The following is an 18,175-nucleotide window of genomic DNA, read 5'->3' as shown; positions in this document are numbered from 1 at the left end:
GAGTACGACTTTTGTTATTATGAATTATTTATAACAGAAATTGGGAGGAGGAGCTGAGGAATGTGTTTCTCAGATATATTGAGGAGGAGGTAAGTGGGTGGATTTTTTTTTTCTTTTCTTTTTCTTTTGCAGAAGGGTTAAGGTGAGTTTACCTAACATATGCAATTTCTTGCATGGGAGAATTGGAGACTTCTCTTCCAAATGTTGGGTAACAATCTTGTCCACAATAAATATTTGTAGGGCAACAATATTGTTAAGTTATTTGGAAAATCAATTCAACAGGAAAGAAAAAGGAGTCCCGAAGCTCATAAATATGTTTAATGTTTAAGATTCAATATAAAAACCTATATGTTTTCAACAAATGGCCCTTTGATATCCTTAAAATCGGTTTTTTCTTTGAAGTTTAGCTTTTGCTTTCTTAGACGCAAAAGATTTAGTCACCAAATCTCCGCTCTTCGTATCTTGCTGTTAGTAACAAGTTAAAAGCACAAATGGTTTAAGGTTTCGTTTGAAAGCTCAATTAGATGACTTCCATCGCACTAAAAAGTGCATTGTATGATTAGATCCTACAATCAGAGTCCCAAATGGATTGTAGGCATATAAACCTCCTGAGAGGTAGGGTTTATTTTTCTCAAATTCCGAAATAGACCACTGAATTTTAGCTTATGTTTGAATTAAAGTTTGTAAAAAAAAGGAATGAAAAAAAAGAAAAATAAAAGTTTTTAAAGGAAAGAAAATGATAGTTTATTCTCTTATTTGGATGACTAAAATGAGTAAAGCAAAGAAAAGGAATTGATTGATTACAATTTTTGTTTGATTAAGTTGTGAAAAGAAAAAGAAATGAGATATTATATTATATTTCTTTCATTATACCATTTAAAATAAAATATTTTTTATATCATGTGAATAATTTTGATATTAGTTATTTTAAATAATTTTAAAATTTAATAAAAATAATTTTAATTAATTAAAGAGAATATTATTAATAATGAATTGATAAAAATGTATGTTTGGAATTATTTTTATACTACAATTTTTTTTCAAAATTAATCTATAAATGAGAAAATTAAAAATTTAAAAATTTATTATTAAGATAAAACTAATTATAAATTTGTTTAAATATTATCATTTTTCTATCATTGTATGCATTTTGTCATTTTTTTATTTTTATTATTTAGAATTTATGAAGTGATAACAAAATGAAAAAAAATTCAAACGTACTCATAAATTAAAAATGTATAGAATTTGAAGTTATTAACAAAAAAAATAGTTGAAGAAGGAGCTGTAAAAATTATAAAGGCAGAATCAATGGTAAATATCAATGTTTAAATTTGAATATCATAATAACATTCTTTGAAGAATGATAAAATATAATAAAAACATAAAAGTCATTTTATATTTAAAAATTTTTAATCCTTTCTTTTCTTTCTTGTTTACCACAATTTGGGATATCTAAAAATTAGAGCTTTTGAGGGAAAGAGAGGGATATTTAATTTCCTTTTTTTTCTTTTATTAAATTATAAATGATAAACCAAACAAAGGAAATGATTTCTTATTTCTCCAGCTTTCTTTTTTTTTTTTTATTCCCCTTAATTTTATGCTTTATCATTTCATTAATTATTTGGATAAAAAATAATCATTTGGATGAAGTCCAGCGGTGTTAGATTTAGGCAAAACTGGAAACATCATTTATCATATATTCATATTACAAAAGAAATTAACTAATAATAATTAATAACTACATTGACATTATAAAATAACCGTTAGGATAAAGTCCAGCCCGGTGTTGAATGTGTGTTTCTCTACTCCAAGTAAACCCAACGGAATAAAATAGGAATCCAAGCCCGCTCAAAAACGGGTTGGTATTGGTGGGTTCACCCTTAGACAACTCTAGTCCATGGGATGTATTATTTATATATTATATAAAATTAAATTTCTAAACATGATATATTAAATATTAAGTTTTTAAAAATTTTTTTCATTATATAAGTTTATCATTTGAAATTTTTACATATATATTATTGATTTAAACTTTGTGCATCAGAAATTAATTTAGAACTTGTTTGATTGTTATAGAAACATTTTGTCTTAATTTCATATATTTATTGTTCTATGCCCTAAATAAATATTTATATATAAGATATTATTTAAAACTTAAAAGAAATAATTAGCTAATATAGTTTAATTTTTTTATATAGTTATTTTGGATAAGTTTTTTACGAATAATTTTGTTATATTAATGAAGAAATTACTAAATTTTTTTAAACTCAAATTAAGTGTTTGATTAATTTTATATTAATGAAAGAATATCACACACAATTTTGAATAAAGATATTTGACTTTTTCCTTTTTTTAATAATTATTTTTTATTTTACACTTAAACTTTTTGTATATATTACCTATGTTTATATATATATATATTTCACTTTTGATTTCTATAAAATAATAACATTTAAAATATAAAATATACATAAAATAAAATTTTTATAATATATAATTTATTTTTATTTGAGTCTCCCCAACTTGAAATCTTGACTTCACTGCATCAAATTTAACCCATAAACACATCTGATTTTATCTTAATTTTATTAGTTTATTTTAATAATTGAATTTATCAAAAATTAAATTATAATCTTTAGAGCTAAAAGCTGAAGCACTCCAACAAAAAAAAAAAAAAACCGCTAGACTGTTAGCAACTTTAAGCAGCCTATAATTATAATAAATTAACATATATCTATTCTTTTTAAGTGATCCCAAACTCATTAAAGTCATGCTACTACATCTACATTCAAGGCTAAAGTTAAAGCATACTTGGTGTGGGACAGCAGCCTTGAATTTGAAGGGCAGCAACCAGCCCGATTTAAGTGTCGGCCACCGAACTTAGAGATTTTTAATTCAGAAGACATTTATGAAAATTTGATAGGACATAAATGTACTTAAACTGACGCACTTATTGATTCGTAGATTTTCTCATCCGTTCGATTACTTTTAAATCAAATTATTTAAAATTAAATTAATACAATTAAATTAAATTATTTTTATTAATTAAATTAAATTTATAATTTAAAAAATTAATCTATTTAATTTAATTCGATTGATTCGATTAATTTTTTAAATTAATTAAATAATAAATATATTTAAATTAAATTATATTTTAAAATTTAAATTTTATACATTTTATATAAATTAAATAAAATCATTTAATAAAATATTTAATTACTAAAATATTACGTTACAAATTTTAACAAATTATAAAATTAAGTGATTGATTTCATACTTTTTTATTTTATATTTAAATTATGTTATATTTCAGTTAATTTAATTAATTTAATTTTCAAAATGAATTAATTAAAAATTAAAATTGTTCTAAAATTATTTTTATTAATCGATTAAAATTAATTTAATGATTAATCGATTAATCGAATTAAATTGTGTTGATTAATTAATTCGATTAAAATAAAATTATAAACACTCTTAATTTTACATTTGTCCTAACCCAAATCATTTTTTTCTAACCCAACCTTATTTTAAAAAATTATGTAGTTAAAATAAAAGAGAAACTTATTTATATTAATACAATTTTTATATTTTTATTTTTAGGCTATTTTTTATTTAAAATAATATTTTAAAATTTAATAATTTTAATATAAAAATTTTGAAAATTTAAAAATTATATTAATATAAGTAAATGTCTAATTATTAAATTATTGACACTTAAAAATTATGAATTTAAAAAAATATATGTTTATAATATTTTTCAGATAAATAAGAATAAAAATAAAAAATTTAATGATCGAATAAAATTTTAAAAAATAATTATTAAATTATGAACAATAGAAAATATTTTCCTTTAAGTTTTATTGGTGTTTCTAGTTTTGTAAGAAAATTTGAAGGCACTAACGATTCTTAGCAAAAAACGATAATATATTTCAATTTCTTTCACGCCGAGGCCACGCTTAAAAAATAAGCTCATGACTGGCATTAAGTCTTTACCACGTTTTTTATTTTATTCAAGATATTTTACTTTATTTATTTATTTTTGATTTTTGAAGAAAACTTGAATATATTAATAAATTGGTTCCAAAAATCAAATTTGTTCCCTCACATGACAAAGTAAGAACGTCAAGTTCTTTCAGACAAAAGCACATGACGTGGCACATCACGAGCCATCAAAATCATCCATTCTCCTAGTTAAGACAAAAATCAAATCTGTCCCAATATTATCACAACCCAATCCGCACCGTCCATTCTCCATATCGAACGGTCAATGTCCGCTCGTATCCCAACCATATCCACCCTTCCATTACAAAAACAAAAACACTCCAAACTACAGTTCCTCAGTTCTCAATTGCTGACACTCTCAAAACATGAGCTCCATTGTTTTCAAACCCTTCGCCGGCCTCAGTCGTAGCTCCGCCGTGCCCAGCCCCACCACCGCCACCGCCACCGCCCTCTCGAAACCTGTCATCAAATTCCATGTGTCAGCGGCCAAAACCTCTCCAAATCTAAGCAACCGCAACCTCAGGGTAGCCGTCATAGGCGGTGGTCCGGCTGGAGGCTCAGCCGCTGAAACTCTTGCAAAGGGTGGCATCGAAACGTTCCTAATCGAACGCAAACTCGACAACTGCAAACCTTGCGGTGGAGCCATCCCACTTTGCATGGTGGATGAATTTGACCTGCCATTGGATATCATCGACCGGCGAGTCACCAAAATGAAGATGATTTCGCCATCCAACATAGCCGTCGACATTGGTCAAACCCTGAAGCCGCATGAGTATATTGGGATGGTGAGAAGGGAAGTGTTCGATGCATTCCTGAGAGACAGAGCCAAGGACAATGGAGCTAATGTTATAAATGGGTTGTTCTTGAAGATGGATATGCCTAAGCGTTGGGATGAGCCTTATGTTTTGCATTACACCGAGTATGATGGGAAGAAGGGAGCTATGGGAGAGAAAGATACTTTGGAAGTTGATGCTGTGATTGGAGCTGATGGGGCGAATTCTCGTGTTGCTAAAGCCATTAATGCTGGCGATTATGATTATGCTATTGCATTTCAGGTATGTATAAATATTTGTGAGACATAGCTTTCAATTTTATTTTTTTTTTTTTACAATTTTTTCCCTTTTTTGAGTTATTTGTTGTTGAAGTGTTTATTTTGCGGAGGATCCATGGATGAACGAGTAGAAATTAGTATCATAATCAAACATCCTTTCACATATAGTACGAATTAGGAAATTGAAAAATATCTGAATTGACTAACATGCGTATGATGAAATAAAATTCATGGAAGGGGGGGGGGGGTTTGAACCTGAAATCTAACAGTACCAAGGTCTTCTCCTTACCATTGGAATGTGTTCTTGCCATTAGGAATTTGTCTGGGCTCATTGCAGGATGATTTCTGTTCTATCATGCATCTGAATGTTCAATTACTCCAACTTTGAATAATTCATGAAATCTCATTGTGATTGCAGGAGAGAATCAAAATCCCTGATGACAAAATGGTGTACTACGAGAATCTTGCTGAAATGTATGTAGGCGATGATGTCTCACCAGATTTCTATGGTTGGGTCTTCCCCAAATGTGATCATGTTGCAGTTGGAACTGGCACGGTGACTCACAAGAGTGACATCAAGAAGTTCCAGCTAGCCACTAGAAACAGAGCAAAGGACAAGATCCTTGGAGGTAAGATCATACGAGTGGAGGCACACCCAATTCCTGAGCATCCTCGTCCACGCAGGTTATCTGGGAGAGTAGCCTTAGTTGGGGATGCAGCTGGATATGTGACGAAATGCTCGGGTGAGGGTATTTACTTTGCAGCCAAGAGTGGGAGAATGTGTGCTGAGGCCATTGTTGAGGGTTCACAGCATGGGAAGAAGATGGTGGATGAAGGGGACTTGAGGAAGTACTTGGAGAAGTGGGACAAGAGATACTGGCCAACTTACAAGGTACTGGATGTCTTGCAGAAGGTCTTCTACAGATCAAATCCAGCAAGGGAAGCCTTCGTGGAGATGTGCGCCGACGAGTATGTGCAGAAGATGACATTCGACAGTTACTTGTACAAGACAGTGGCACCCGGAAATCCATTGGAGGATCTCAAGTTGGCTGTGAGTACCATCGGGAGCTTGGTGAGGGCCAATGCACTTAGGAAGGAAATGGAAAAGCTAAACGTATGAGATAATTATCACTGGTTTCCGATAACTGGTATTCCATTTCTGTTAAGAGAAACCTTGTTAATTAAAATGACGTTCATTTCCTTCTCACCATTTGCTTGTGAGAGAGGGAGATTATCTTTGCATTTAGAAGATCAAGTTGCATTTTAATTTAAGTCCATAGATCATAATGGTGTTCAAGTGATGATGATTAAGTCCATAGATCATAATGGTGTTCAAGTGATGATGATTACACCTTGCAGTCTTAACAAAACACAACACAGTAGGATAAGATTAAAAAAATAAAAAACAAAAGTAATATGATTTAAAATTTTAATAAAAATTATATATGAATTTGATAAAAATAAAAAAAAATTTATATTTAACTTATTTACACGAATTATGATATAATAATTTTTATATTTTAAAAATATTGAATACGAATTAAATAAATATAAATATTCAAATTGTTAGTATTGGAATACCCAAATAAATAAATTTAAAGCAACTGATAATGCATCATCTTAAGTTTCTTTTCGAAAGCGAGTTGAAAGTGTGACAATAACATAAACAAATAGATGAAGATGAACCAAATCAATTGTTTCTGGTAAATCATGGTGTCAAGCATGCATGGAAATGTCATCCGTTAGATGACTTAGACAAGGGATGAGCTAAGCATTCATGTTTATGTTAGTAATAATTGAAAGAAAGTACCAATAGTTGACCTTACCTCAGCCTGTTTCCTTGTAAACTTTTGTTTATGTTAGTAGTTGAAGGAATATACCTATATACCATTCTGATACTCAAAACTCCTGGCCTTAGAAACGAGGCAAGAGACTAGCAAAATTAAACAATACTGCCAGAGATTAAGTGAAAATGTATGTGCCACAATAAAAAGTAAAAATTTTGGCATCAGTTATGCTGCTCCTTTAGCCAAAGTAGTCAAATATCTTTAGTTCTAAATCAAATGAATTTATGCATACTACATAGACAGCACTAGTTTTATTTATATTTTTTCATTTGGTTGTTGGTTATCATTGTTGAAGAGTAGATTGTTAAAGGCACAAAAATTGTAGACATTTAACATTTTTACTTTTGGTGATTCAAAAGTTTTGAATTGAAAATTGGAAGTGATTGGATTAAGATTTACAATGAAAAAGATTTATTTTCTTTTGTGAACTACAAAGATTTCAAATTCATGGACTATTAAATAGAATGTCCAAATAAGATATGTGATTTAAAACCTATTATTATTATTATTATTATTATTATTATTATTGCTTTTTTTTTTTCAAGGATTGTACGTTCCTATGAGATTTTATATTGGTTAAGGTATTAAATTACATGAATTCTAATTAAAAATGATTGTCTAAATGCACCAAATAAAATCTATTTTTTATAAATAATTACATAATTTATTGATAAATTATTATTCTTAATTTTAATTATTAAAATTTAAATCTAACATTTTAAATAAAAAAAATCGATTTAATGATATATAGTAAGTAAATGATCAGAAAAAACTACCAAACAAAAGAGCACTTAAAAAGGGTCCGAAAAGGCCTAAAAAGGCCAGCAAAAGTGGGGCAAACTTTAATCCTAGCCGTAGAAAGCATCAATCCAACCATCGGCCACGATTTATTCTTGTCAACAAAACGTGACAAAAAAAAAAAAAAGCGAAAACAGCTGCGGTAGATTCTTTCCAGAGAGCGACGGTGTATTCTGTGCACAGAAAGAAAAAAGATATAAAAAAAAAAAAAGGGAAACAGAAAACATTGCAACAAAAAGAGTAGGTGAAGTCGAAATTTTTGGTGATTTGTTCAAAGTTCATTGGCGGAGTTTCCTATAAATACCAAAAGCGGAGGGTGTTATTTTTCTTACATATCACATTGCTTCCCTTAGGCTTGCTCACTCTCTTGTCGGATCTCAAAGGTTAGTTTCCTTTTTTCTTTTTTCAGCTTTTGATCTGCATTTGGAGTTATAATTCTTGAATCTAGGCTATGGGCTTTGTTTATTTATCTAAATTATGATCTGCGTTTGGTTTCTTTGCTTGTTTCTGATTGTTATTGTATTGTTTCCTTCTTTTAAGATGTTCATTTTTCTTGTAATCTTTTCTGGATAAAGTACTAAGATGCAATATTGATTAGATCTGTGCTATCGGTTTCTTTATTTGATTGACATTTCTTTCATTTTCAGCTTGGAACTTGTGAAACTTGGGATTTATTGTTTCTCTTCTTTGTTCTTGTCTGATTAGTTTCTTGTTATATTTTTTATAGAAATGTATGTCTTCAGGGTATCTCTTGAAAAGTATGCTCTATGTTGTTGGGGAAAGTGTTTCTTGGTTTTTCATCAATTGCCTTAGTAAAATGTTTGGGAGCAAAGAAGAACTCATTTTTTGACCGAGGAAACAGTTGATATAAACCCGGGTATTATTTCGATGATTTGTAAAAGGGGAAAGATGGTCCTCGATATTGAAATCCCTGGATTCAACATTCAAGATTTGTGGATTATGAATAGGGGATGTTTGATCCCATTCACATTTTTGTTTATTTCAAGTTTGTGAAAACTAATGTTAGCAATATGATTAATAGAAAGAATATGGTAGCTCAGACCAAGTTAATGGGAAATGGCATCCAAATTTTTTATAGTAAAGAAGCCTGATTTGTCTTTTTGTATAGATTTGTTGTCAACTAGACATGTGCTGCTAAAGCAATGGGATCTCAGTATTTTTCTACAAGTTGTCTGGGATCTAATTTTCTCTAGTGACAGGAATTTTTCATAAGATGAGGATGGTTTATTTTGCTTTGAAATAAAAGTAAATTAGAATTGATACCTTTGGTTGCATGGAAGGTCCCTGCTATTGTTTCAAGCCTTTGCTTTAAAGGCATAATAGCTCTCTATCAGTCCTTTCGCTTTTAGTTCTCCTTAAATGCTCATTCATGATTATTGGGATAGAAGTAGATGCTTACTTCTTTGTTTTTTATATTTTAGAAGGGAGGCATGTCTTATATATGCATTTCAGGATTATTTCTTTGGCATATATTTGTTTGTCAGTAACATCTGCTTCTTTTTACTGTTGAAAATGAGAACATGCATTTTGGATGTGAGTCATCCTGCTTGTTGATTATATGACTTGATATCTGGTTTTATACCAGTAGGCCTAGGCCTTGACACTTTTTCATGTTTTAGAGTGTGAGATGGCAACAACATCAGCAACCACCTTCTCGATTGGATCAACTGTCTCCTTTGGAAGCAGGGGGAGCTTGCTTCCAAAAACAAAACCTTTTGCTGTAAGGTTCACCTACCAGAATTCACTCGCAAGTTTTAGTGGCCTCAAGGCAGCAACATCTGTGAAGTGTGAATCAGAATCCTCCTTCCTTGGCAAGGAAAGCAGTGCAGCTCTTAGAGGCTCTTTTGTACCAAAAGCAGAGAAAGCAAACCAGAGGTCTCACTATGGCCTACAGCCTCTGGCATCTTACAAAGTGGCAATACTTGGAGCTGCTGGAGGGATTGGTCAGCCATTGGCCCTTCTAATCAAGATGTCCCCACTAGTTTCGGCCTTGAAGCTGTATGATATAGCAAATGTCAAGGGAGTTGCTGCTGACCTCGGTCACTGCAATACTCCTTCTCAAGTTCAGGATTTCACTGGTGCTTCTGAATTAGGAAATTGTTTGAAAGGTGTGAATGTAGTGGTTATTCCTGCTGGAGTTCCAAGAAAGCCTGGTATGACTCGTGATGACCTCTTCAACATCAATGCCAACATTGTTAAGACCTTGGTTGAGGCTGTCGCTGATAACTGTCCTGATGCCTTCATTCATATTATTAGCAACCCAGTTAACTCCACAGTACCAATTGCTGCTGAAGTTCTGAAGCAGAAGGGTGTTTATGATCCAAAGAAGCTTTTTGGTGTTACCACATTGGATGTTGTGAGAGCTAACACATTCGTTGCTCAGAAGAAAAACCTTAAGCTCATTGATGTGGATGTTCCTGTTGTAGGGGGACATGCTGGTATCACCATTTTACCCTTGCTGTCAAAGACAAAAGCGTCTGTTAGCTTTACTGATGAAGAAGTGGAGCAATTAACTGTCAGGATTCAAAATGCGGGGACAGAGGTTGTGGAGGCAAAGGCAGGTGCAGGGTCTGCCACCCTGTCAATGGCCTATGCAGCAGCAAGATTTGTCGAATCATCCCTTCGTGCTCTGGATGGAGATGGGGACGTCTATGAGTGCTCTTTTGTGCAGTCAGATCTGACTGATCTTCCATTCTTTGCATCTAGGATCAAGCTTGGAAGGAAAGGGATTGAAGCTTTGATTCCATCTGATCTTCAAGGGTTATCAGAGTATGAAGAAAAGGCTTTGGAAGCTCTTAAGCCAGAATTGAAAGCCAGCATTGAGAAGGGAATTGCATTTGTGCAGAAGCAACCAGTTACTGCTTAAAACTCAAGTTTTTGAAGCTCATACCTTGTTGAAACTAAGCCTACGAGAGAGATAAGTAAGTTTATTAATTTCGTTGTCGATTTTTCCCTGCATCAGTACTTTCAGTTTTGTAGAATGCAAGGGTTTTAGTTTATTTTTCCAATATGATGATCAGGAGTATGAAACTTAAAAAGGGTATTTTGGTATTGTCGATGAGAAGAATGTAATCAATTCTCGAGCAGAGCCTGTAGTACTTTTACAGTTTTGGAATAACATGGCTGATGCACTATATATCTTTCATCACCATGTCAAATGTGTCCTTTGATTCAACTTTCTTTTAATTTTTCTGATAGAAACATTGGCAGGTTCCCAGGTCTCTTAAACCTATATACTATATGATAAGATTTTTGCTGCTGCAGAAGATTATTGGTTACCATTTTTGCATTATATATAGGATATAGGTGATTTCTCAGAGAATGTTCATTATATATGTTCAGTCTTTTATGACTATGATGCCAATGAATGGATTTAATTGAAGCAAACATATTTTTGTAATTTTGTACCATCAGTTTTTCAATTAGCCTGCCTTCATAATGAAGCATTATAATCCAGTCAGATGCTTCCCTCAAACCCATATTAATGTTTTCTCTTTCTGTTGCGCAAAATAAATTTAATAATTAAAACCCAATATCAAGATGGACATGCATTTTGAATTTCCCTTAGTATGCATATCCGACTTTGTTATATCCCACAGGGGAAGCATATGATAAATTTCTCCACGAACTAAAGTAACATCCGCCATTACAGAACTTTTGACTTGCTGAGCAATACCATAAGTTGTCTTTGCTATCAAATTGAGATGAAAAACCGCAAAAGCCAGGATTAGATTCACACAACTAACAAAACAACTTATAAATATTTTCATTCACTAGAATGAGAAACAAACGGTTTATTGTTAAATGCTACCTCAAGAAATCTGTGTTTTGTACTAACATAGCAGCAATGTGTTTACAGACACTGCTTTAGTTATAATCAAACCAATCAATAAATACTTTGTGCCGATCAAAATGTTTTGTTAAAGATATACAAAGGCTACTTGTTCCCTTCTGATTCACTCTTAAGTTTTGGCCATGGGTTGCGAAGAGTGCAGAACCGTCAACGACTTTGTCCCAGTACAATCAACCAAAGAGATCTCCATGACAGCCATCATTTTCCTCTGAAACTTCAAATAGCACGGCTTTAAGGTGCAACAAACAATCAAATACAGTATAATCAGATAAAAAGCAATCTTCCTTTGCAAAGCATGTTTTCATCTGGCTTTCTCTTTCAATCCTGATTAAGTATTAAGCTTCCACAATTTCTTTTGAAGACAACAATCTTTACTGAGGTTTCATAACCGAGGTGCAGGGCTAATTCTTTTACACAATCCAGAAGGTAAGGCTTGTCTTTTATTTGTAACCTACGCGGCACAGCCATTGGTTTTGTGAATAGATTCAGGGTTTATGATGATTTCTTTGCAGTGAATACAGAATGAACTAGATCCAAGCAAGGGATGTCCTGTTTAGTTTCTGCAATGTTGATCAACAGATCAAATAGATAACAGAGGCAAATAGAGAGAAAACATGCTACTCAACGAATCAGTAACTGATGTGCCTGTTCTTAAGTCAATTGAGTAGGATCCTGCAATTACTTAGAGAATGGAAGAAGGCCAACACTCAGGTCAGCTCTGGCAATCTGCCAACAAATCCTACAGTTAGCTTCCCCATTTTATAGTGTGATTTGAGCATTCTTTTTGTCCAACCTTGGAAACTTCCTACCAATAGTTATTACAAGAGCAGCGTCCATTTCTGAAATGATGAAATCTGGTTCTATCTCGGATTATTACCTCCCTGTTGTAGACCCCAGAAAGAAACTTTGCAAAATTGTGACAATCTACGCAAATACGAAGATTCTTGGTTACTCTTATAGTTTTGCCAGGGGGAGTTGCGAGAACTCCAAAAGCAAGAGCCAGCTTCTCGCTGTGATAAGAGAGTGCATGAGCCTTATCTTCTACACCTAAATCATGTAATTCAGATGTTATTTCGGCAACATATCCAGCAATCTTCAACTGCTTATTAATCTCACCTAGCTTATCATAGATCTCATATTTTCGTGGATGTGAAATGTCATCCACAATGAATTCATGTACCACTCCTTTCAACTCAATTGTACTACAGCCAGGTGTTGTTTGGATGCCTTTCTCCTTCATCAACTTCCTCAATTCTGTCACCTTCTCCCAGTTACCAGTTGATGAATAAATATTCAACAACAAAACATAATCTCCTGCTTCTTGAGCCTTAAGTTCAATCAAGTGTTCAATTACACGTTCTCCAAGGGAAAAATGGCCGTGAATTCTGCAAGCCCCAAGCAAGGTCCTCCATGTTGTAGCATCTGGCTTAACCCCCATTGATATTATAATGTGATAGGCTTGATCAAGCAAACCAGCACGACCTAAAAGATCAACCACACACCCATAATGATGAATATTAGGCGCTATTCCAAAATCTTTGCTCATTCGATCAAGAAACTCCATCCCTTCATCTACTAAACCACAATGACTACAAGCAGAAAGAACTCCCGTAAATGTCTGCTCATCTGGGGCAATCCCCATTCTTTGCATCTCTTCAAAAGCTAGAATTGCATCTCTCCCATATCCATTCATTGCCAAACCAGATATCATAGCACTCCATGAAACGACATTCTTCTCTCGTATTCCCTTAAAAACATCATAAGCCTTATCCAAACATCCACACCGAGAATACATTGCTATAAGCGAGTGAGACAGATTAAGAGCACTACCATAACCGCATTCTTCAATATAATGATGAACCTTTTCGCCAAACTCCAACGCCCCCAAATTAGCACAAGCTTGTACCACGAGGAGACAAGTAACATCATCAGGTTCACAAACACCCTCATTTTTCATGGTATCAAACAACATTAGCACATCCCTAGTCCTTCCATTACGTAAATAACAAGAAATCAATACATTCCAGGCGACGGTGTCTTTTTGAGTCATTTCATCAAACACTTTACAAGCCTCCTCCCGGCTCGAGAAACTCGAATAAAAATCCATCAAAGTAGTAAGTAAAAGACAATCTGATTGAAACCCATCTCTTAAAATCCTTCCGTGAACCTGTAAACCACAAAAAAGCAAACGAAACTTCATACAAGATTTAATGACAAAAGAAAATGATATGGGGTCAGGCTTTAGGCCTTTTTGTCTCATTTCCTTGTATAGAAAAAAGGCTTCTTTAGGTGCATTGCTGGAAGTGTAAGCTCTGATGAGTGTGTTATAGTGAGAGGCAGATGGGTTTTTGATCTGATAGAAAAAATTTCGGGAATAGCGGAGATCACGGAAGGCGGAGAAACAAAGGCAGGATAGAAACTGAAGGGAAAAAATGGGGTTTTGAAGAAGGGATGTACGGATAAGGTGAGCGTGGATTTGGAGTAAATGGGGTTTCTGAGTACTCGATTTTATGAGGGAAATTAGGTTTTGTTGTTCTTGACTTTTGGAAATAGAGCTTTTTAAGGAAGGCTTTGGATTTGGTATTGGTTTCGGTTGTTGATTGTTGTTTGGACATGTTTCTTGGAAGGTTTTGGGAGTAAAATTTTGATGAATTGCGATGGTTGTGAAAGAAGAGATGCAGAGCTTAAGGAAGGTGAGGTATTTGTATCTGTCGAAGTGTGCTGAAATGTGTGCCATTTTGAAGGTAGATCTTTGGTTTTTGTTTTTGTTTTGATAAGCTCTTAAAAAAGGACATTGAGAAATTCAAATTGACATAATGGTCATAAGTTCTGCCCCTTTTTTGTATTGTCAGAGATTTTGTATTGTTGGTATATGTAAAAACACATTTTAAATTAAAAAAATTAAATCTATTAAAATTATAATAAAAGAAAAACAAAAAATTATGTTATATACATAAAGTAAAAAAACACATAATTTATTTTAAAGTTGGTTAAATGTTTAATTTAAGATTAAATTTTAGAGTGATGAGTGAATCAAAATTAAATATTTTTGGATGGTAACAAATAAAGATTTTTTTCAACAATCATACACGTACTGTACACATGTTAATTGAGTTAACGGTGACAAATGACGAGGGAAGTATATTCTCTCTCTAGACATTTTCTCTTATTTTAAAAATAAAAAATTGATTTTAAAGAAAGAAAATAAAAATTAATTCCAACCCAGATTCAAAAAAAACAAAAATTCAAACCTAAATTCAAAATAAAATATTCAAAATAGAAAAAAAAATTCAAATCCAAATTCAAAATAAAAGGAAAAAATCCCATAATTTTTAGGAGATAAATGCGTTTTGTCATTTTTAATTTTTTTACTATAAACTAAATTATTATTAATTATCTTAAATTAACCCTAACTATGTTAATTAATCACATAATTATCTATAAAAAAATGTATATATGAACACATGTCATGCCACATAATTAAAAAATGGCATGTGATTATTACACATCATGTAAAAATAGCACATAATTCTTACAAATATATCTTAATGATGCGTGTTATACACACTAATGATTCTATCATAAAAAGTCTTTATTTGTTACAACTTAAAAACGTTTAATTCTAATTTAACTCAAATTAAAAGTTTAGTCATCACTCTTAAATTGAACATTTTAATTTTTTAAATTTGGTATGAAAAAATTATTTTGAAAAGATAAAAATATATAACATAAAATAATCATAATTTTGAAAAAAAAAAAAGGTTTTTAATCCATACATGGATAATACTGACCATAATTAAATTTATAATCACTTAAAAGATTAGTTAAATTAATAATCACTTGAAAGATTTTTTTTCTTTTGATGAAAATTAAATCATTTTTTAAAACAATATTTTAATCCTTTTCGTAACATAAAATCACAACCATGTAATATATGATTTTTGAGTTAAGTATTATTTTATTAAAATATAATTAAAAGATAAATCTGATTCCAATCTACACTCTTTTTTCCCCTTAAGTAAACCAAAAATTGACTTAAAATTTTCAAAACCAAAGGTATCATGAAAGAGAGCTTTTATCAACATCAATCCTTCTAATTTTCAAGCTTTCTGTGATTTGTCAACATCAGCAAACAAATAAGGAAAAAAAATGCAAAAAGAAAAGGAGACAAAATTCAAAAGGATCGATATTCATAGGACCTGTGCACATGTAACAAGCAAATTGTTCACAAAGAAAACAAAATAAAACCAATAGTATTGTTAGAGATGAAAGTCACTCTCTGAGACTTAGATCATAATTTTGTTTCATGTAAAAGATTCAAACAAAAGAGATTTTACTTCTTCTTCTTCTTCTTCTTCCATGTGATAATATGCTGTTGTTAAACCCAAACTTGGTCGGCTACAACCAGAAGACGATTGGGACTCTATCATCAGCTTTCGCTTCTTGTAATTTGCCTTGAAACAGGCTTGTCTAAGTCTTTTGGTTTTGTCTTCCAATTGCAAGTCCGGCATCTCTTCCAACATCTTCCTCTCCCTTTCTAGAACCTCTACTGCTTCCCTCAGTTTCCCTTCACTTTCCTCACCTTCCTCCTTCTGCAACTCCTGCATGCATTAAACACCCCAAGCCCAACATTAATCCATTAGACAAAAATGGAAAGTGAGAGAGAGAGAGAGAGAGAGAGAGAGAGAGAGAGAGAGAGAGAGAGAGAGAGAGCAAAAGAGGATCAAACCCAAGAATGAAATTAATGTACCTGAACATTCTTGATAAGAGTTTGGAGGCTCATAAGCTTGCGGTGAGGCCACCTACGGATTCCAAGTTCCCTACACCTTTTCTTCAACAGTGTCAACCCAATGTTAAGCTCTTTTGCCGCTTGAGTTATAGGCATGTAAAAGTACTGGGATATAACTTTCCTAGACAGCATTTTGGTAGTACTGTTGCATTTCGCTTCCCTGCATCTTTTAGCAGAATTAATCCTTTCTTCCTTCAGTTCTTCTCCTCTCATGTCTTCAACAATATTGTTACCTTGCGAACGCATTTTGTTGTCGTTGCAGGGCTCGAACAAGGCACCCAGTTCATTCCAAAACCCATTGCTATTTTCATAACCTAGTAGATTGTTCTCTGCAGCAATAATAATTAAGATGATTGATCTTCTAATAATACTCTGAGAAGATGCTTATTACTAAAACTATGAAAAATTTTCCATATATAAGGAAGAATCACCTTGAGTTAGAATTGTACTTTGTTCAGTGTCCAACGAAACATATAAAGGATCCGTATAGAAATTGCTCATCAAAGGAACAGCATCGTAAAAGCTGTCTTGAATGGGAAACTCATGGTTTTGCCAATCCACCGAATTACAATACGCACTCGCACTGAAAAACAATTTCAAGCAGAATTCATAAGAAAAGAAGCCATGAAATTAGGTTGAAAAACAAGAATGCAAATGGATGTAACTGTAATGCTTGCCACCTTGAATCGAGAGGATATTGCGGTGGGAAAGGAGAGGATTCTTCTCCTTTGGCCACATGAGCTTCAGGCTTGGACCAACTTCCCATTTCTTTTTTGAGATTGATGAGAGAAAGTCAGAGAGAAATTGTTGTAATTGAGAATTAATCTGATTCTGAGTGTTTGACGATAAGAAGAAATTAATTAATAAAAGGAGTTTTGGTTTTGGAAAGGTGAAGAGGCAGTAATGTTATATATATTGAGAAGTGAAGTGATTAAATCAAGAATGTAGTAATTATTGAGTGGGATTTTTATTTGTAGAAGGTCGTGCGCCGTCATGGATATGAAACTGGCCATGCATGAATCAATGGCCTTGCTTATTTATTACTTGCCGTGTATGCTTGTCAGATTCACTTGTTATTATTGAGAGAGATAAAGAGAGGTTAATGATGGATTCAATCTTTTCACATTTTGATAAAAGAAAAATTGTAGATTTTACCATGCATGTGTCAGTGATAGGATGTTAATTTGATTTCCTTTTACAAAAGCAAAAAAAAAAAAAAAGTAATTATAAGTGTATATAAATCCATTTCCTATACTTGAACGGATTATATATTAATCCATGGAGGAGATGTTATTGATCCTTAATATATTTTTTTATAAAAGATATTGATCACACTTTGAGACAGAAAGAAGAATTATAAGTATTAAAATTCGAATATCATATATATTAAATATTATTTTTTAAAATATTATATAATCAATTAAAATAAATTTTCGATTCAATTTTAATTTAAGTTTCGATTAACTAAGCTTCATCATAATATTACTTTAGGTAGGTTATATATTACATGAATAATTACTTAACCTAATTCAGCTATATATATATATATATATGTGCAAGGTAAAGATGTTAGAAGTTGAAATAGGATTTAGGGTGTATATCCATGACTTAAATCGTAAAGGGTTTTTATAAATATTAAAAAAAAAAGGGTTTTAACTTTTAAATGAATGAAAAAAAAAAGAGAATTAAGTTGACAAATATCAGTCTTTAAAGGCCAATAATAAGGCTAGGTTAATAACAACTGATTTTCATTCAAGTAAAAGGGTTAATTTTCTGTAACGGTAAATTAATGATTATAATCAAAAGAAAATTAT

At 32.1% G+C, this 18,175-nt stretch overlaps 3 protein-coding genes and 1 pseudogene across 3 annotated transcripts; 2 read left to right on the top strand and 2 right to left on the bottom strand.

The window, feature by feature from the left end:
- Positions 1 to 4,334: 4,334 nt before the first annotated feature.
- LOC111290004 (geranylgeranyl diphosphate reductase, chloroplastic-like) lies at positions 4,335 to 6,354 on the top strand. The gene is made up of 2 exons (XM_022881402.2): positions 4,335 to 5,057; positions 5,472 to 6,354. Exons 1-2 carry the CDS (start codon positions 4,368 to 4,370, stop codon positions 6,171 to 6,173), a joined length of 1,392 nt encoding a protein of 463 aa, XP_022737137.2. The 5' UTR covers positions 4,335 to 4,367; the 3' UTR covers positions 6,174 to 6,354.
- A 1,488-nt stretch (positions 6,355 to 7,842) lies between these two features.
- On the top strand, positions 7,843 to 10,870 carry MDH (malate dehydrogenase). Its single transcript, XM_022880662.2, has 2 exons — positions 7,843 to 8,081; positions 9,339 to 10,870. Exon 2 carries the CDS (start codon positions 9,347 to 9,349, stop codon positions 10,583 to 10,585), a length of 1,239 nt encoding a protein of 412 aa, XP_022736397.1. The 5' UTR covers positions 7,843 to 8,081; positions 9,339 to 9,346; the 3' UTR covers positions 10,586 to 10,870.
- A 578-nt stretch (positions 10,871 to 11,448) lies between these two features.
- LOC111289538 (Pentatricopeptide repeat (PPR) superfamily protein) lies at positions 11,449 to 14,365 on the bottom strand. Its single transcript, XM_022880660.2, has one exon. The coding sequence runs from the start codon at positions 14,307 to 14,309 to the stop codon at positions 12,378 to 12,380; it is 1,932 nt and encodes a 643-aa protein (XP_022736395.2). The 5' UTR covers positions 14,310 to 14,365; the 3' UTR covers positions 11,449 to 12,377.
- Positions 14,366 to 15,858: 1,493 nt separating this feature from the next.
- LOC111290282 (protein RKD3-like) lies at positions 15,859 to 17,127 on the bottom strand (annotated as a pseudogene).
- Between the last annotated feature and the right edge of the window lie 1,048 nt (positions 17,128 to 18,175).

This window comes from Durio zibethinus, chromosome 11, assembly GCF_047325235.1.
Source record: "Durio zibethinus cultivar Kanyao isolate XHJ-2024 chromosome 11, ASM4732523v1, whole genome shotgun sequence".
NCBI classification, from domain to species: domain Eukaryota; kingdom Viridiplantae; phylum Streptophyta; class Magnoliopsida; order Malvales; family Malvaceae; genus Durio; species Durio zibethinus.
Note: the sequence above shows the minus strand (reverse complement) of the source record. Positions and strands in the feature narration are given on the sequence as shown.